The following is an 18963-nucleotide window of genomic DNA, read 5'->3' on the forward strand; positions in this document are numbered from 1 at the left end:
TGTGTTTTCAGTTGAATACTCGGTGACACAATTGCTTGGAAATCAGTGAGAAAACATGATGGGTGATAGGATCAAAAAGTGCGAGAGGGATTCATGTAGATCTCCTATTTCCCTGGTCCCAGGGAAATAACGTGGTACGGGACTGTAAGACTGCAGATCGCCAAGACGACTCTAAACCGATGTCGCTAACTCCTCCTCGCTGAAGCCAGTTGCTCTGCGGTTGTCACGATGACTTCATCTTTCCAGACCTCAATCTGCCAGGTCCGCACCGCAGCATTCCTCCACCCTTAGACACGCTGGCTGCCGAGCACAGCGCCTGCTGCCCCGCTCACCGAAGCACTCCTGGGCACAATTTTCAAGCACCTGACTAATGCTTGAATAAATGGGATTTTTCCTGTGCTGAGAGGCAGGAAAATGCCTCAAGGTTAAAGCTATGAAAAGAATTAGGTGTCTCATCTAAGTGCTGCTTTAAGAAACCAAGTGTGGATGCGTATCCTCAAACACCGGGGAGATTTTGGGTAAGCCCAGACATTCGGATTCTGTTTAGGAAAAATGTCTTCACCCAAAGGGCTGTCAGGCCCTGGCCCAGGCTGCCCAGGGCAGGGGTTGAGTCCCCATCCCTGGAGGTATTTAAAAGAAGGGTAGACGTGGTGCTTGAGGACATGGTTTAGTGGTGGGCTTGGCAGTGCTGGGTTAACGGTTGGACTCGATGATCTTAAGGGTCTTTTCCAACCTAAACGATTTCTCCTGATAGATCTCCAGGTCAATCATCAATATCTGCTGCTGAGCACGTGGCTGCTGCTGACCCACCAGGCCTCTCCGTCATGTTTCAGCTACGTTAGCACTTCGGGATTAGGCCCTGCCCTGTTTATCTCACCCACAAGAGCTCCTTGGGCGTATCTGCTGGGCGAGGGCCAGCTGGAGGCATCTGCAGAAGGACGGTCCCAGCCCTTGCCTCGGTGTGCCCATGCACGGTGCGCTCACCCAGGATAAACCCCCCCTTTCTGCTTGAATGGATATAAATGCGCATCGCCCACGTACGGGCAGCGTCCCCCAAGTCTGGTGCTGTATTGGGGTTGGAGCCAGGCGTTGCAACCCGTTTCCTCCGGGATAACTCGGTGCACAAAGGTCAAGGCTCCTCCAGGCAGCAAAGTGATGGGGTCTGGTGCAGCAGCGGTTGCTCCTCTGGTGCTCTTCTGGGCTGAACTTCTTTGCTCCAGGTCAAAGACAGAAGGTGCGACCCAAGGCTGTGAAACGCGGATTCAAGTATCTCCTCTATTTCCCGCAGCTGAGGATAACACCACGCAACGCAAATCCTAGAAGATTTATGCTTTTGTGTATTCTGCTGTGTTCACGAGGGGAAAAAGGTCTGGAGGAAAAGAAAACCATAACTTTTAAAACCCAGAATGGAAGAAGACAGCTTGATTTGTTAGTAGGTAATAGAATATCACCGAATCATTTATCATCCAGAGTGTTCACATCGGCAAGAAAATGCGTGTCTTGGATCTTCTTCTTCAGCATCAGACCATGAAAATAGTTATTTTCTAAAAGCAATCACATATGGAGATTAAAAAAAAATCCAAGAGTCTGTGCTTTACTGTGCCATACAGCTGCACAGCAGATCGGGGTGGAAAGTGGTGATTCCCTATTTCCAGACCTCACTTTCCTCATCACTAAGCGCAGAAAATTAGCACTAATGCTTTATAGTAGCCGGGTGTAAACATAACCAGAGCGGTCAGGTTTTTCCTGCCTCCTTTGAATTTCTTTGTGTAAAGACAGTTTATCTTCCTAACCAGAGACCCCTTTCTAGAGGGGGCCACCCCCCGGTAGTGGCTCGTTGCCCCCGGGAGCCGTGGCCCTTCCACCGCTGGGCATCCCGGGAAAGGCAACTGCAAAGGGAAGGTCCTTCCATCAATAATATCGGCCGTGTCTTAAACGTCAGCTCCCGGGTACCCGCTTGCCCGGAGGAGCGATAGAGGCAATTTCAATACACAACTGGATAATTATATAGGACGGCTTAGAAAGGCAAGGAAAGTTTGGTAGGATTATTTAGTACCGACAGAGCATACAAATCCTGCCAATTACCACCCCTAATTCTAATTACAGTGAAGCAAGTTTTATAGGGAGAGCATTTTGTTCGAACAAATGATTTATTTGGGGGAAAAAAAAAATGACAAGCTCTTCGGTTCACAAGCTCTTCTGTACGTATGAAATGGAAGGAACAAATTTCAAGCTTTAGTTTCTATTTCATTAATTCAAATTAGTGGTTGGTTAGACCAGACACAATATTTATTTCATTTTCAAATGACAAATATTGTGAGCGGACCTATTTAGTCAGGAGTAAGCAGGCATTTCCTAGTCGTGGTTAGCTGCTTTTAAAACGTCTCTATAAACTGCAGGAAGAGTGAGGGCTTCATTTTCCTGCTAATGTTGTGTTTTCAGCCTAGGTAAGATAAGAAATACTCTTTATTCTTGCCCAAACTACTCATGCAACAAAACTCTTATCTTAAAAAGACATTGACAGGAACAGTTAACACACTGTATAATTAAAGCAATAAATTAATTACCAGGCTTCCCGGGTGACTATTAACACTTGAGGCAAAAGAGCTGTCTTTTGCTCCTTGTTGAAGGATTATTACTATTTAGTTTGAACATTAGCTTGAACAACCTAGGTTCCTTTCTCTGATGCAAGCGCGTAGCCACAAACCCCTCCGTGTCCGCAGCCACGTAAAGGTTGTCGAGGCAGCTTTGCTAACACGCGTTCCTCCAGTTTCTGGGTGATTTTGATTGCAACGAGGATCCTTAAGAGATGGACGCAGCCATCAGCTGCGGAAGGGTTTTAATTGTAGGAAAACTGCCTGGGGTCGGTCCAAGGGAAACGCCACTGGTGAAAACCCACGCGTGCGGCACGGCGGGACGCGCAGATCTGGCGTCTCTCGTCGCCGCGGTTCTGTTCGAGCACAGGGCGACCCAACGCCAGGCAGCAGACGAGTGACTCACGGTTTTCACCGAGCTGACGGGCTGGCCAGAGCCAAAACGCAATCTGACATTCTTATCAAAAAACTCTTAACGTTAAATCTTTGTTTAAATACCTTCTGTCTGGGGTTATGTATGGAAAGCATTTTAAAAGCCATCAATAAAAGGCTGCTTATGCATGGGGAGCTTTGCTTGAAGGAACTTTGAATCTCTATCACAATTTATAAATCTTCATTTTAAAGCTGCCTTAATTTTTTCCATGGAAGCTGGCTTCAGATAAGCTCCTTGGGGAGCAGAGCGAGCCGTGCGGGTAACGGCAGCGGGCAGAGCCGGGCAGCGCCGCGTTGGGAGGACGCATGGCAGAGGGCCACGTGGAAAAGCCGTCTGCGTGCCGTGGCCGGGAGAAGCGTGAGTCAGGGCAAACCGGTTCCCAAAGAGGGATGTGTCATGCCTTGTTGATCAGCAGCCTTCCCACCACGGAAACCCTTAGCTACACCGGAGCTGAGGAGGAGGGCACGCTAATGGGTACCCGGGATGAGTGCTGAAGCTCGCAGGTCTCTGCAGTCACACCCATGGAAGAGCCATCATGCATCCGGAGGAAAAAGTGACGCAGCTGAATGACTGGTTCTATTATATATATACTGGTATATTATTATTTGTAGATACTGGTTATAGAGCCTCTTTTACAGACATATACAAAGTTTCTTTGCATTGTATTCAACAGGCTTTGAGCCAGACCCCCCCAAATTTGCAAATAAGCTTAATGCTTTACTCATCAAAACACAACTGAAGCTTTGAGGGAAAACCTCTATCAATGTATTAACTGTTCCATTCTCTTTTTCATGACTTTGTGGATATAACTGTGGTTTTATGTCGGTAAAAATTGGATGTTTGAATAATAACATGAAAGAGTTGCCTAACTGAACAAGCTGTCGGAGCTGAAAGACCTTCCATTCATCTGCGAGTGGTGAGGCACTGGATCAGGTTGCCCAGAGAAGCTGTGGGTGCCCCATCCCTGGAAGTGTTCAAGGCCAGGTTGGACGGGGCTTTGAGCAACCTGGTCTGGTGGAAGGTGTCCGTGCCATGGCAGGGGGTTGGAGCCCGATGATCTTTAAGGTCCCTTCCAACCCAACCCATTCTAGGATGCTGTGCTGAGCTCGCTGCGTGTCCCGTAAAAACCTACGTGCGCTGCAATAGTTGGATCAAAACAGGATGCGGCGGCAAGGAGGACCGATGATCGCAGGGCAAGACTGAATCGTTAACCTAAATTACCGGGGTTCGTTAGCCTCCAGTGCCACATGGGCATTACACGTGATAAGGACTCAGGTTAGTCCCTGAGCCCAAACTGTCGAGCAACCACTAATTTGAGAGACTCGGCCTGTCGGGGATACGCAGCGCCTGGCCAAGTGCTGCCGCGCTGGAGCAAGGGGCTGACGCAGAGGTTTAGGCCAAGCCGCGCGGAGCCCGTTTTTGCGCGGTGGATCCCGGCAGCGCTGCGGCGTGCCTCTGCTCTGCTGGGAGCCCTGGCGTGGCCCTACGCTGACCGAACGGCAGCTCATTCGGTACCGCAGAAATCACCCCCAAGGGTCTTCCCCACCAAACGAGGTATCCCCGCATCACCCTGTGTCAACGCTCCGCTATCACACGCTGCAAAGCACTAGATCTTAAGCCCTCAGCGTTCTCCCGCAGCAAAATGCAGCGGAGTTAGCAAGCAATTCTATACGTGGCTTCCAAGACGCATCGCGTTGCATTTTGCCTCACCTTCCTTAAGCAATAGATGCAAATGAAATCACCACCCTGGATTCAGCCTTCCCGGGCGGCAGAGAACAGCTGGAGCCTGCTGAGAAGGTTGTTAGTCCCAGGAATGTGCTAAAGATTAACCATCGACGGTTAGCTATTTAAATTGGCCTGATAACAAGAAAAGCCACCTCTCGGGCCCCCCATCTTAGAGATTTAAGAGCTTCCATTGCTAGGGAAGAAGCAGCCCAGGAGTCAGAGGTAAGACAGGAACAGGTAGGTAAGGCAGGGACGCCCTTCGCTCCGGGGGAGCCGACCTTGGAGCCGGGCGCTGCCGTCCCTGTGTTTGCTCCGCAGCCAGGGCCGGGAACGGGGCCCGGCTCTGCCCTGGAGGCTCCTTGCTTCCGCGGGGAGGCGAGAAAGGGGCGGCACGTCCCAGGCAGAAGGAAAAAAAGCAGCAATTTTTTATTTCCCCCCTCCCCATTTCTCATTAATAAGGAAATCCTCTTCCACTCCAACAGAAACCTGTTGTTAGTGACACGGGGCTCGCCCAGGCCGCCTGGCAGCAGCACAGAGACCTGGCTCGGGAAGGGCCCTTTGCCCTGCGGAGGCGCGGTGTGGGCGCAGCGGGAGGGCCCGGCTCCCCGGCACCTACGGCCGGGCACCTACGGCCGGGCACCTACGGCCGGGCACCTATGGCCGGGCACCTATGGAGGGCCCGGCTCCCCGGCACCTACGGCCGGGCACCTACGGCCGGGCACCTATGGCCGGGCACCTATGGAGGGCCCGGCTCCCCAGCACCTATGGCCGGGCACCTACGGCCGGGCACCTACGGCCGGGCACCTACAGCCAGGCACCTATGGGTGTGCAGCACCCGGGCCTGCCCTGGGCAAAAGCACTTTCAGCTTCAAAATGTTCCTAGGAAAAGAAAACTTGAGTGCAACTTGATATATTTATGGGTGTTATGTGATAAGGAGGGATATAGGTCTCAGGGGACTGGACTTGCTGATCAAGACTTTCCTGTCTGTAAGAGTTTATTGCAGACTTTTATCTTCCCGTTCTCCATGTTATCTTCTCCCCCTTTAGCCTGTTTCCCAGCGCGCCTGTGGCTTTCTCAGCCACATTTCCATCAATACTTTTCTTTAAAGCCCTCTTCTACAAGACGTTCGTTTTTCCTTCGATACCTGCTTTTATCTCTATTTTCTCACTTTCTTCCTTCCAGTTTTCTTCTGCCTCGTTAGCCCTAAGGGGCAGCATTAATCACCCCAGCTGGATGGGGCATCTCTAGCTACCTCCTTTTTCCCCATCCATTTTTGCCTGGGTGGAAAAAGAGAAGTTTGACGACCCATCCGAGAGGGAAAAGCCTGCGCCGGGCTCCGCTGGCTGCCCGCACTCGCAGCGACGTGCGGGCGCCTGGGGACCTGGTTCAGCGGGGGCCTCGGCTTGGGTAGGTCGACAGTTGGGCTCAAAGACCGTGAGGCTGGGCTCAAAGACCACAGCTGGGCTTCAGCGATGGCGTGATGCCATGCGGCCCTCGGCCCGCAGCCGCCTCTGGCCGCGGCTGGCGGCCGGCTCCCTGCGGGGGCCGCCCCGCTGCCGCCCCCCGGTGCCGCCCGGCCCTGCCCGGGGGCCCGCAGCGGGCGGGGGCGGCGGCGGGGCCGCAGGTGCGGGCGGGGCGGGGCGGGGCGGGGCGGGAGCGGGGCCGCCGAGCGGCGGCGCGGGGCCGCGGAGGGGCCGCCCGGGAGCATGGCCGGCCCCGCCGGAGGTGAGTGCGGGCCCGGGGGGCGGCGGGGGCAGCCCTCTTCCCTTCCCCGGCACCCGGGGAGCCCCTTCCCCATCCCCGGGGGCGCCCAGGGAGCCCCTTCCCTGACCCCCGACGGCCTCCAGGGAGCCCCTTCCCCGGCCCCCAAGGGCACCCAGGGAGCCCCTTCCCCAATGGCATCGAGGGAGCCCCTTCCCCCACCCCTGGGGGCACCCAGGGAGCACCTTCGCTGTTGGCCTCCAGGGATCCCCTTCCCCGACCGCCGGGGGCACCCAGGGAGCTCCTTCCCCGACCCCCAAGGGCACCCAGGGAGCCCCTTCCCCAATGGCATCGAGGGAGCCCCTTCCCCGGGGGCATCTGGAGAGCCCCTTCCCCGACGGCCTCCAGGGAGCCCCTTCCCGGACCCCTGGGGGCACCCAGGGAGCCCCTTCCCCAGGGGCATTGAGAGAGCCCCTTCCCTGACCCCTGACAGCATCCAGACAGCCCCTTCCCGGACCCTCGGGAGCATCCAGGGAGCCCTTTCCCTGATGGCATCGAGGGAGCCCCTTCACTGACCCCCGGGGGCATCGAGAGAGCCCCTTCCCCCTTGGCACCCAGGGACCCCCTTCCCGGACCGCTGGGGGCACCGAGGGAGCCCCTTCCCCATCCCCGGGGGCACCCAGGGAGCCCCTTCCCCAATGGCACCCAGGGAGCCCCTTCCCCGACCCCCGGGGGCACCCAGGGAGCCCCTTCCCCATCCCCGGGCGCACCCAGGGAGCCCCTTCCTGGACCCCCGGGGGCATCCAGGGAGCCCTTTCCCCAATGGCATCGAGGGAGCCCCTTTCCTGGCAGCATCCAGGGAGCCCCTTCGCTGACCCTAACGGCATCCAGGGTACCCCTTCCCCATCCCCGGGGGCACCCAGGGAGCCCCTTCCCCATCCCCACCACGCCAGGGGCTGTTAGGGGACGGGTCCCAAACCCAACTTGAGGGATTGAGCTGCTGGGTCTCGGCTCACTGTGACCATAAGGGCTGTTTTGGCATTTCCCCCAAATTAGCACACCCCTGACAAATCCCCGTCCCCCGGAGCTACCTTTCACACCTCCCACCACATGCTTTTAATAAAGCATAACCCACTTTTTCCTTTCCTGTATCCCTGCCTTCATTAACGAGGCTGCATAAAGCCAAAAGTGAATTATTCTTCAGGGCTTGTCTGGATGAACGAATGGCCAGGAGGCTGTGGGTTGTTTGCAAAGCGACCCCGCTCCGTTCTTGCGCTTCATTGTGCGTTAGTCACCGGTTATCTCATCTTCCTCTCCCTCGGTCGTCTGCAGAAGGGCTTTTGTGCGGTGGGAGAATATCAAAAGGGAACATTTGCCTGAGGAGAGACGGTCGTGTTTACGTGTACATTCGTGTATTCATAAAAACCGTTTCTCAAAGACTGGTAACAAATAACTGCTTTGCTGGGGACGGGCCCAGGCACCAGGCGTTAAAAGGTGAATGAATATTGCATAAACTCCTCTTCAGCTGTGGAAGAAGCGTGGTATTTATTTACCTGGGAGAAAAAAAAAAGCACAGAAACCTTGTGTTAGAGTTACAGCGCTCAGCTGGAGACTGACATGGAATTACTTTATCTGACTATTCCCAATAATTGCAATTAAATGGATTAATTGCCATTTGAATGGCTCCAGCCCTGCCTTCGTTCCCTAGCGAGTCCCCCGACCCAGCCTGAGAAGGGGTTTATGGTTTTGCTCCCTTTCAATTCTCGACGTCCCCCGGCGGTGCCAGCCTGCCCTGGCCGTGCCAAGCCTCGCCGGCCCCGTGGCACCCGCCGGCCCGCGGCACCCGCCGCCCACGCGCCCAGGGGATCCGTCCCCTCTGCGTCACCTTCGGCCCCTCGCTCTTTTCCGCCTGGGCAAAACCTCTCAGTAAGGCGGCCAAGGAGCTGCACCTCTTTCTGGCCAAGAGTGTAATAATATAAACGCTATTTTATATCGAACATTACTCAAAATAACATTATTCTGAATAATTTGGGGTGTTCCTTATGTAAGCCAGGGTGCTGCTTTCTTGCTCGGTGCATCCAGGATTCTCTTGCGTGAGCTTTAGAGCGAGCAACCCATCGTAAGCGAAAGCACAGAGCCGTGCTTTTATATTCATAAAAATACAACGTGAATGTTGCTGCGTCACGCCTGCGTTGACAATCTCAGGGCTAGCGAAGAAAATCTGGCGCGCTCGATGGGTCAGCGAAAGGTGAGCGTTTATAAAGGGTGGCAGCGGGATTTTTCTGCGAAGGCTGAGCCTCTTAAATTGTGCCTTCTAGCAAGGAAAGTCTGTGAATAACAGATGAACTTGGCACTTCTTTTTACACTTGCTGCGGAAGCGGGGAGAGCATTTGGTGGCCACGGTGCTTCCCCCATCGCTGTTGTGCCGGGGGGGTGTTTTAGGTACCCCGCTGAGCATCCCGGTACGGGCTGGCTGGGGCGGCCCGGGCAGCTCTGGTGCGATGGTTCTGCTGCCGTCCCCCTGCCAGAGGACGGAGGTGCCCGGAGGAGGAGTGTTGAGATCCAGATGTGCAGCCCTGCGGGCAGATCCAGCTGTGCAGCCCCGGGGGCTACTGCTCTGCTGCTGGTGGTTGCCCAGTTGGGGAAGGAGGGACCTTCCCAAGGACTTCTGCCTCCCAGCCCAGGGCCGGCAGGTCAAGTGAGAGCTGTGCCTGTTCTCGCTTGCTTCTCCTGGCTCAGCTGCTTCAGAGCTGAAAAACGTTTCCATTCCAGGACTTAGCCCCTGGGGGCGAGGGGAGGTTTCAGCCTGAATTAGCACAGGCTGAAAGGAGAATTGATCCTGGGTTGCCTTTGTGTTGGGTGACTCAGTAGCTGCCAGATTGCGGGCAGGAGGGAAAACAGCAGCCAGCAAGACCGAACAAACTTTGGTTAACCCCTTGTAGCGCTGGTGGGAACCATCCTCCGTACCCATGAAAAACCTCCTCTGTGCGGCGGCTGCAGGTGTCTGGGGTTTCTGCTTTACCTTCCAGCCTGGATAAACCGTGGCACTGTGAAATGGGGGAACGACATTTGGAGCGAGTGGTTTTTTTTTGCTTGAGGTCAAAGCCCTCGAGGGTTGTGTCTGGGTATCGGCTCCCCTTTGCTATTCAAGGGTAGGGTAGGAAAGGCAGCTCGCTCTCCTGCACCCTGATTTTCCTCCTCTCTCCCATGTCCAGGACAGACCAGCTCGGCCATGGCCTCTGCTGATGCCCCTGACTTTTAAAAGGTGGAGAAGAGTAAAGAGGAAAACAATAAGAGTTTTTACTTTATTGCTGTTTGAATTTGTAAATCACCTAGGAATTGGGGTTCTAAGTACCCTGGGGCACTTAAAGCTCGCGTGTGAAATTTCTTTACGCTTATTTATAGTTAATTTCTAATTTAGCCTTCTGTTGTCGCCGGGGCCAGAAGGTGATGGTACCTGGAGATGTCTCTGGTGTGGGGGAGCCGCTGGGGATCCACCGGGGCAGTTGTGCAAACCGGCTCCCTGCGGCCCGCGGTGGGAACGGCATTCCTCCTCCATCACAGCAATAAATGTTTCAAGTTGCCTAATTAAATTTTATTAGAAAATGAGCTAGTTAAGAGACGCGCTAGCCTGAGCGATCTTTTCCTGGTCGTGCTGTTGGGATGACTCAACGAACACAAGGGTTTGGCCCCAGCGTCGGCGCTGTGCTGGCAGGATTGCTGTTACTGGGCTGAACTGCAGGAGCCCCAAGACCTTGAACTTCAGGGTTTTAAAAGAAATGCGTTTTTAAATGAAATATTATTGTAGATGATCTGTAAGCTTTGTAAAGTGCAACAACTTTTTGTCTCTTCCGCTGTGAGCCCGTCCGCACCCTCCAGGCTCTGCATGGCTTTATGATTCCTCTGTGCCAAGCTTAATTGGTTCCAGGTCCTTCCAGATCCTTTTAATGTGCTCATTAAAAAAAAAAAAAAAATCAGCTTGTCTGGCGTGCAGCTGGGAGCTCGCCGGCTACCTGGGATAGGGCTGGAAACCGGCGTCTCGAGATCCAGCCGCTCGCTTCAGAGCAACGCAGCTGACACTGGATGTCACCATTGTACAGCGCAAACCTAGTGAAGGTGCTCGGGATTTTATTCTCCATGTGCTATGGAGAGAAAAAGCCTTCTCTCTTGTCTCCCAGCTGTTCCTCCCAGGTAGCTTTTCTTTTCCCGGAGAGTTAGGATATCATTCAAGCTTTGTGCTGCTTCTTGCAACTAGGCGGGATCGGAGAAATCCTCCTGGACCTGATTAAAACCAGTTCTGCGCTGGCGTAGTCGTGGGGAGCGCGGAGCCAAGCGTGGACAGAATTCCCTGACGGCCTGGGATCTCTGGCCACGTGTTTTCTGAAATAATACAGGATTGGGGTGTAGGTTGCTAGCTAGAAGTCATTGCAATCTTCAGGGGAAATAATGTGTGAATCTCTCTTCCCATCCATTAAAAAAAAAAAAAAAATCGTGTGTCTGCATATTTATTTTTTTTCCAAAGTCGTTCTTAAAGTTTGGTCCTTGAAGTTTGCAATGCCTGCTTGGCTCCAGCATGTCCCTAAAGCTGAAATGGAATTAAACGGGATGGAATAATGGAATTATTCTCCATCCTTGCAGAATGACACAAGCCTCTCTCTTCTCTCGCTTGCGCAGAACAGAGAAACGCGCGCATCGTGATGACCACCCTGCTCCTCACTGAGCAAATAACACAAGAAGACCGCGGCTCGGAGGGAAACTACGTCCTTTACGGATCCTCTTGTGCCCAAATCACCGAGGAAGCTGAATACGTGAAAAAGGTATTTCTGCAGTTGTCGCTGTTCTGTTCCCTTCTTTCCTTCAGCAGGAAACACGGTGAGCAAAACAAATAACCGCTGGAGGAGAAAATCCTGACCTGCACGGCAGTACGCCCTTGGAAAACCTTTGGATTTACACCTCGCTTCTAGAAATGCTATGTACTCCGCCGTAGTGACTTAATTATAGCGTACGCTGTCTTAGGTTGGGTTAAACCACTTTAAAACCGGTGAGGTTCTTCCACCCCGGGTTTAGGACTGTTGGAGGAGCCGCTGAAGCGCGTGTCCCCACCCAAGGTCCCCGCTCGGCGGCGGCGGAGCTGGGGCTGTTTGCTGGGGGACGCGAGGAGAAGGGCGCGGAGCCTGGCCGCGGTCGGCGGGACGGGGCTGGGGAACGCCTGTGTCCGATAGTGTGGCCGATAAGCGGACTGGTATCGGGCCAACGATTGCCCTGGGTCCATCAAAGGGTTATCAAACATCTGCTGTCCTGTGGAAAAAGATGGGATGATGGAAAAGAGCATGAACGAACATGTGGTTGGAGCTTCTTTGCCTGCTTTGCATACAAAGACCGTGACTAAGCGGTTAGAAAGTGTGGGATGGATGCATTCTACTGTAAAAACAATGAGAATAACGTGAGAGGTGATGCATTAAAAAAAAATACACGTATGTAAAGCTGCTGTTCAAGCTGCTGGGCACTTTGAACATCGTGCTGGTGGTACGTACTAATAGACCTGCGAGTTTTTATTTGAAGCCGTTTGCTCTAATGCTGAGCTTTGTAGGGCTGGGCTTGGGCCCTGGAAGAGATGAGGAAGCTCTGGAGCAGTGAGCAGCCTTAGCTGAAGCAGAAATATTGGTCTGGGGGACCTGGAGGGCCAGAATCTGACCCATGGGATGGGCAGAGCCTGGAGGTGCCAGCGAAACGGAGAGCGCCTTGGGGAGCGTGGCGTACAGTAGTTGTGAGATGCGTGACATAGTCTTGAGTTGTTCCTTTCCCGAACGCCAGAGGAAATGCAGGAAGAACGGAGTTTAGTGAATGCCCTTAATGTGGGTAATGACAGGAGAGGAGACCTCAAACTTTTGATTTACTTGCTTCAATACTTAAAGGGGGCCTACAAGAAGGATGGGGATGGTCTTTATAGCAAGGCCTGCTGCGACAGGACAAGGGGCGATGGTTTTAAACTAAAGGAGGGGGGATTTAGACTGAACGCAAGGAAAAAATTTGTCACGATGAGGGTGGTGAAACACTGGACCGGGTTGTCCAGAGAGGTGGGAGATGCCCCATCCCTGGACACACTCAAGGCCAGGCTGGATGGGGCTGTGAGCAACCTGATCTGGTTGAAGATGTCCCTGCCCATGGCAGGGGGGATGGACTGGATGGGCTTTAAAGGTCCCTTCCATCCCAAAGCCTTCTATGATTTAAGTTAAAAAAAAAAAAAAAAAGATTTCTTCATTCCCTTTACCATTAAATTCATGAAGCTGCAGAGCAGTACTGTAAAAATTTTGTGATGAATCCTTAAGCATCTCGTAATCCAAAATCATTTACGTGAAGCAATTACTGAGAAAGAAAAAAATTATCTTCTGTGGTGGTGACACCAACTCTTGAGGGGCCTGGGAAGCGGTGCTCTGCCTGATGCTGACACCACCATGAATAGGTAGGACGTGCCTTTTTTTTCTTTTTTTTCCCCCATAAAGGATCTTGTGAGCAATGAGACTCAGCCCAGTAGATCCGATACCTTATTTCTTTGCTCTAAGCGGCAGAGCGCGGCGATGTTACTGCGCGAAGGCGGTTTTTCTGCATCCCAGCTGAGCCCAGGAGAGCGCTGCGGAAGGAGGGAGAGGAAGGATCAGTGGGCTGAGACACGGCTAATTAAGAAATAACCGATCACAAAAAGTTCTTTTTAAAAAATACTTACTCCTTTCCCTGTTGAGTTAAGGAACAAGGTTGAAGAAAAGCCTCTGTAGTGAAAAGACAGTGATTTATGGTTTCAAGCCTTTAAAAAGTACAGACTGCCCTTTGTTTGTTGTAGTTTATTTTTAACAAATGAACTTGGCGTAACGTAAGAAAGGCCGTATAAATGCCATTGCCTCCTGGCATAAATCTGACCGATCGCAGGTCGTGTTCCTCGCACGTACCGGCTCTCGAAACAGGAGGCGAGCGCTGAGCGTGCATTTTTGCGAACACCCGTGGGGGAAAAAAGTGGTTTAAGCAACTGAAAACCACTTTAAGCAAGTGGTTTTGAGCAAAGAGGCAGCCCCTAGGAAGCAAACAGATGTGGAAACGTTGGGTCCAAACTAAAATACGCTGGAGGCAGAAGTAGTTCTTTTAACGGGAGGTGGCGGACAACGTTTACTCACCTACAGTGCAACGTACGCTGCGATATTGTAAAAGCTAATTAATCTTATACCTGTGGAATGACATTATAGACAGTGGAAGAAAGCTATTTATCGGAATCAACGTGCAAATGCTTCCCAATGTAAAGCCCTGGAGAGCTGAACGAGCAGAACATTTTAATTTCAGCTCATTCGTGGAGGTGGAGGAGCCGTGCTGGCCGCTGCCCCGGGAGCAGCTCGGCCCAGCTCTCCGGAGAGCTGCCCCTCCTCTGCCCCGCGCTCCCTGCGTGAACCAGAGAGGGGTTTTTATAAAAAGCCAGGTCTTTTAGAGTCAGATTGATTGCTCAAGCTGGTTTTCTGTTCTTTTTAAAATAATTTCCACGTGCGTTTCCTTTAGCAGCTTCCTCAAGTCTCGGGCAATAAAGCGGAGTCACAGAAGAGCGGCTGGAGCTGCCGTCCCATCGCAAGGACGATGAAGGAAACCGAAGAGCAGCTGCTGCTGGTGAGCAGGGAAAACCAAGTGCTGAAGATCAAGGTGTGTTTTGTTGGTTGTTTTTTTTAAGGTTTCAGAGGAATATGTGTGCTTTGCAGCCCAGTGAGTCAGAGCTGGGTCCCGGCTGCTGCAGCGATCCCGCGCCGGAGCCTTTCCTTCGGGGAAGGGGCAGGCTCTGCTTCGCTTCCCGCCGGCTGCAAACTCTGGCATTGCAACAGGCGACAAAATTCACGTCGAAATCTGCTTGCCATCCCATCCCCATCCCCTTTGTGGCGAGTGAGGCAGCACAGTCGGCTCTCGGTGTATTTACAAGCGGTTGGACGTGCATCTCTCCTTCTAAACCATCAGCCTTTGTTTGTCAAGGGGCTCAATACTGAATAAATCCGCCTTTCTTTGGAAACTCAAATGCCTGGCAGGTATTGCCCCCAGGTATTTAGGATTCCTTTCTTTCTTTTTTTTTTTTTTTTGACAAGGGTAAATGCTGAAATTTCATCTTGTGTAGAGGGCTTATTTTTTGGCGTGTGATTGTAACATCCCGTTTTTAAAGCACGATATATATGTATCGTACGATTCCTCCTTCTAGCTGGAAGCCACCAGAGAAGCAGGTGTACAGGCTCTCCGATCTGCCTCCCAGAAACTGCATGAGAATTACCAGAGTCGGTCAGAAGAACTGAAAAAAAGCCACGAGAATGAGAAGCAGCGAATACAGGTACAAATCTCTCCCACGTGTGGGCACGACCGTCCTGTTCCCTATCCAAATATTTACGTGGGCTCTGGCTCTCCGTGCTGCCAACTTCGACCTAGGAGCTATGGAGTCTCTTCTCCTCGCACCGTGGGGAAGTTAAATAGGGAAATGAATAAGAATGGATTATTTTAATTTTATTCCCAATTCTTGGAAACGGGTTGGTAGAGTTTGCTCAAAATTCCTCGAGTCCCATCTCTGTCCATCTACTGCATTCGCCGGCTCCCTGCACGCCTGCCTTAATGCCCTTCTTGGTCCCAGGCCCACAATCTCCAACAAGAAGAGAAGCTCCAGCAAAGCTCAGAAAACGCCAGCCGCCTCGCTGAAGGCATCAGGGAAAAATGTACCCGCATCGCAGAGATGGAGAAGCGCGTGCAAAGGATGGAGGAGGTATGTCCACCCGCTCCTCGTGTCCGTCCGTCCCAGGGCCGGGAGTCGGCGCAGGCGAGGAACATGCCCTGGGAGTGCCGGTGCTTGGAAAGGGGAGTTTATTGCTTTCAGGGTTTGGGGCATGTTAGCTGTTGGAATGAGGACTAAAAAGGCTTCTGCCCTTGAGATCCTTCAGCTGTAACTATAAGTAAAACATGCAATTTGAGCTCCCTCTTTCAGTTATTTCAGAACTTGCTTAAAAATCATACAATCGTTAAGGTTGGAAAAGACCCTTAAGATCACCGAGTCCAACCGTTAACCCAGCACTGCCAAGGCCACCACTAAACCATGTCCTCGAGCACCACGTCTGTCCTTCTTTTAAATACCTCCAGGGATGGGGACTCAACCCCTGCCCTGGGCAGCCTGGTCCAATGCTTGACCACTGAAGCATAGCGCATCAGTTAGAAGTCTTAATTTGTAGCTATTAATGATTTCTGCTCCTGAACAGTTGCTCTTCCACCTTCCCCCATCGGCGTACTTCTAGCATTTGAAATGAAAACGTCGCCAGCCTAGCACTAAAAACTGCTCCTTCTTAACTCTCAGAAAAACGCCGCTGTAAGCATCCGAAATCCTGGGCAGGCAAATGACTGCTGGAGCAATCTGACGCCTGCGTGCGCAGAAACCGGCAGAAAATGTCCTCTCCTTTATCGTGAATTTTCTTCGGTGCTGGTGGTAGTCGCGTTGGAAGAAGCAATGGCACCGCGCATCGTTTTTCTGATCTACGCGCTCGGCAGGAGTGGGAATTGCTCCTATAGAAGTGCCATTCTAAAATTAAGTTTTTCCTCTCCTGGGATTACTGGAAACACGGGGTCAATGAGTGTGTTTCCACCCCCGTCACATGCGGGTAATCCTGAGAAAAACTGAGAGTTTTGGCATCAGTTTTGTTCAGATTTTTCCCTTGGTGGACAAGGTTTTGAGAGGTGGACGTAGCAGTAACGCAGCATCCCGTGGCCACAGAGCACGGACTCTCACAAGACCTAAGGATTTTGCTAATTAAGTAAAGGAGAGAACTGCTGTTTTACGAGAGTTTGGATTTTTCTCGTGGTAAATCGGTACCGTCATCCCTTCGGGATTCGCTTCGGAGAGGTCAGACTGGTTTGTATCTCCAGCTGATGTTGATGGGGGTGGTTATTGCCGAATTCCGTCTGTTTTCCAACACTGAGCAGAACCGTCGAAGGTCCAGCCAAACTTCTCTCGCTAATGGAATGGCAGCAAATGTAATCTAGTTTTTCCATAACTCCGATTGTTTCCTTAGGAAAAGAAAACTCTGATAGAGAAGAAAATGTCATTTGAAAAGACGCTTCAACAGATGATGTCGAGGAATGAAGACAGCAAACGGTAATTAAATGCATGTGGTAAAGTGTTCTTCTTTCTTTCTGGGGGATTATTTTGTGTAGAGTACCAGACAGTCGCTTGCTCAGGTTCCTCCTGGTAGTAAAATTACTCATGATTGAAAGCAACTGGTTCAAATCCTGATTTGCTGTGGTTGCTTGAAGAAGCCAAGACAGATGTTGATGTCCTACAGCTCTTAGACGTTGATTCTGCTCCCATTCCTAGTCCTTTTCCTTCCACCTTGCATGCACGAATTGCTTCCCTTTCCCGATTCTCGCATGGAGTCGATGCTGCTTTGGTGACCTGGTGCATGCAGTAGGTAAGGCAAAAGCCTTCATTATTTATGAATTTACTTATTAACCGCTAGTAAGGGTTGTCCCGCCAGGCAAAATATGTCTCAAACTGTGGTTCTATTTGTTCTGCTCAATAAAGAAGCCTTTACAGGTGTAGTTCTGTATGAATTACAGCCAGGTATCCTCAGGAGCATCCTTGCTAGCAACAAGCTCTTCAGCTGACCCTGAGGTGGGAAAGCGGCTGGGTGGGTCGGTGATCCTTAGGGATTGAACCTGGGCTGCTTCTGCTCTCGCCCGCAGGTGCCTGGATCTCCAGAGGCAGATTTTCACCCTGCGGGAGCAGATTTGCCACCTGCAACGCGTGATCCAGGCGCAGCATCGCGGCCTGCGTGGCGTGATCCAGGAGGTCAGGCTGGGGCGGCCCTCCCGCCGGGCAGGGCTTCGGCTGTCGGGAAAAGAAACGGGAGACGCTGGGCTCTGGGCTCTTGTCTTAAGCACGGGTGCTGGGGACGAGCAGCTCGCTTGGCACGCTGTGCCTGGTTTGCGCGACAGCAAAGCCAACGGGCCGACATCCCAGATAGGCTACGACAAAAATCAAAGTCACGATACAGCGGGAGCTGTTTTCCTTACCGACTGCCTTTGTCCGTACGAACTCCCCCGCCTCGCAGAACACGCGCTTGCCTTTTCCCATCCGGCTAAGGCAAGGCCCCGCGCTAATTAGCTGTCGTAATCAGGTTTCTGTACATATGCCAACAAGAGGTAGACTTGTTATCCGAAGGAAAACGCGACACCGTGTGTTCAGAAATTGTTTTATAAATCGTTTAATCAATTAGTTTGAGTTCTTCTACGGTAAAAGACTAGGGGCTTGCATGGCCTGCGATTCCCCTGGCACTCCGAGACGTTTAGCTCTCTGCTTTTGTTCGACACAGAGATGTTTTTGATGTATTAAGGTTTCCAATCTCTTACAAACTTCATTTCCTAACTCTCAGGCGGAGGAACTGAAGAAGGAACTTGGAAGCCAAGATAAAAAAATAGAAAACCTGACAGAGAAGCTGACGGCGCTGGAAGTGCAGGTAAGGGCAGAAAGGAAAAGGATATATTGAAGGGAGAGAGCAAAAGTAATTCTCTATAATGAGGAGGTCAGTACGACGTTGTCGGGGTGGTGTTCCTTTGCACTGCATCTTTCACTTGGTTTAAAAAAAAAAACAAAACAAATATAAAAAATCCCCCCCCAAACCTTTCTGGAGGAGCGGCAGGTCCTAGCTGGCATCTGGGCTTGTCGCTTGTCTGCTATGTTATGCTGAGAGGGGTTTATTTTATTTTTCTTTTCCTTGCAGAATAAAGAACTGAAAGACAGAGTGGAGTTCTGGTCTGGCCAGCCCAAGACTAAAGTTTCAAAAGCTGTCTGCACAGAGTAAGTACCTCGGGGCACGGGAACGGCTGAGCCCCTGGCTCTTGCAGGCCACCTCCAGCGTCCCCGCAGGGGTTTGAGTCAGGCCTTGCTGGGAGCAACCAGACTTCATCCATCCTGCAGTGATTATCCTTTATAGAGAAAAGGAGGGGAAAAACCCAAGCTCTGCTTCAAACTTAGTAGCCGGTGGTGTGATGGTTGTAGCCCGAGTCCTGACTCCCACGCAGCCGTCCAGCTCAGACGGGGTTTGAAGTCAGCTTCTCCGTATCTAGAGCCATAGTTACAAACCTCTGGCTTATTTCATATATGGTTGTGGTGGGTTTAAGCCTGGCTTGGGCAGGTGAAGGTGTCTGAGTCGTCTCTACCTTCTTGTACTTCACTCTGCAGCGCCCCGCAAGATTTTGGAGCCCCTGGAGCATCCCCTTACCTGATGCTCACCAGGCTAAGGAAGGAAAAGAGCTAAAGGAACGACTGGATGTTTGTCTCCTGCCTTTGTCGGAAGGATTTTTTTTTCTGTGCGTTGCAACCTGTAACTCCTACGGCCTCTTTGTTACCGCAAGGAATCCTCGGCGCGCGCTGCCTCTCTCCGACGCGTGGCGCGGAAGCGGTGCCGCAGAGCGGCGGTGAGCTCCCGCGTGCCGGCGCAACCAGGACCGTACCCGGGGGA

General features: G+C 52.1%; 1 protein-coding gene across 1 annotated transcript; it reads left to right on the forward strand.

Annotated features, from left to right (window-relative positions):
- Window positions 1–6459: 6459 nt before the first annotated feature.
- CCDC68 (coiled-coil domain containing 68) lies at window positions 6460–18759 on the forward strand (the record flags this gene model as incomplete). Its single annotated transcript, XM_082335368.1, has 10 exons — window positions 6460–6478; window positions 11129–11271; window positions 13994–14131; window positions 14673–14798; window positions 15093–15221; window positions 16516–16598; window positions 17186–17291; window positions 17875–17958; window positions 18223–18299; window positions 18684–18759. 10 exons carry the CDS (start codon window positions 6460–6462, stop codon window positions 18757–18759), a joined length of 981 nt encoding a protein of 326 aa, XP_082191494.1.
- Between the last annotated feature and the right edge of the window lie 204 nt (window positions 18760–18963).

This window comes from Platalea leucorodia (genome assembly GCF_965183815.1).
Source record: "Platalea leucorodia genome assembly, chromosome: Z".
Taxonomy (NCBI): Eukaryota; Metazoa; Chordata; class Aves; order Pelecaniformes; family Threskiornithidae; genus Platalea; species Platalea leucorodia.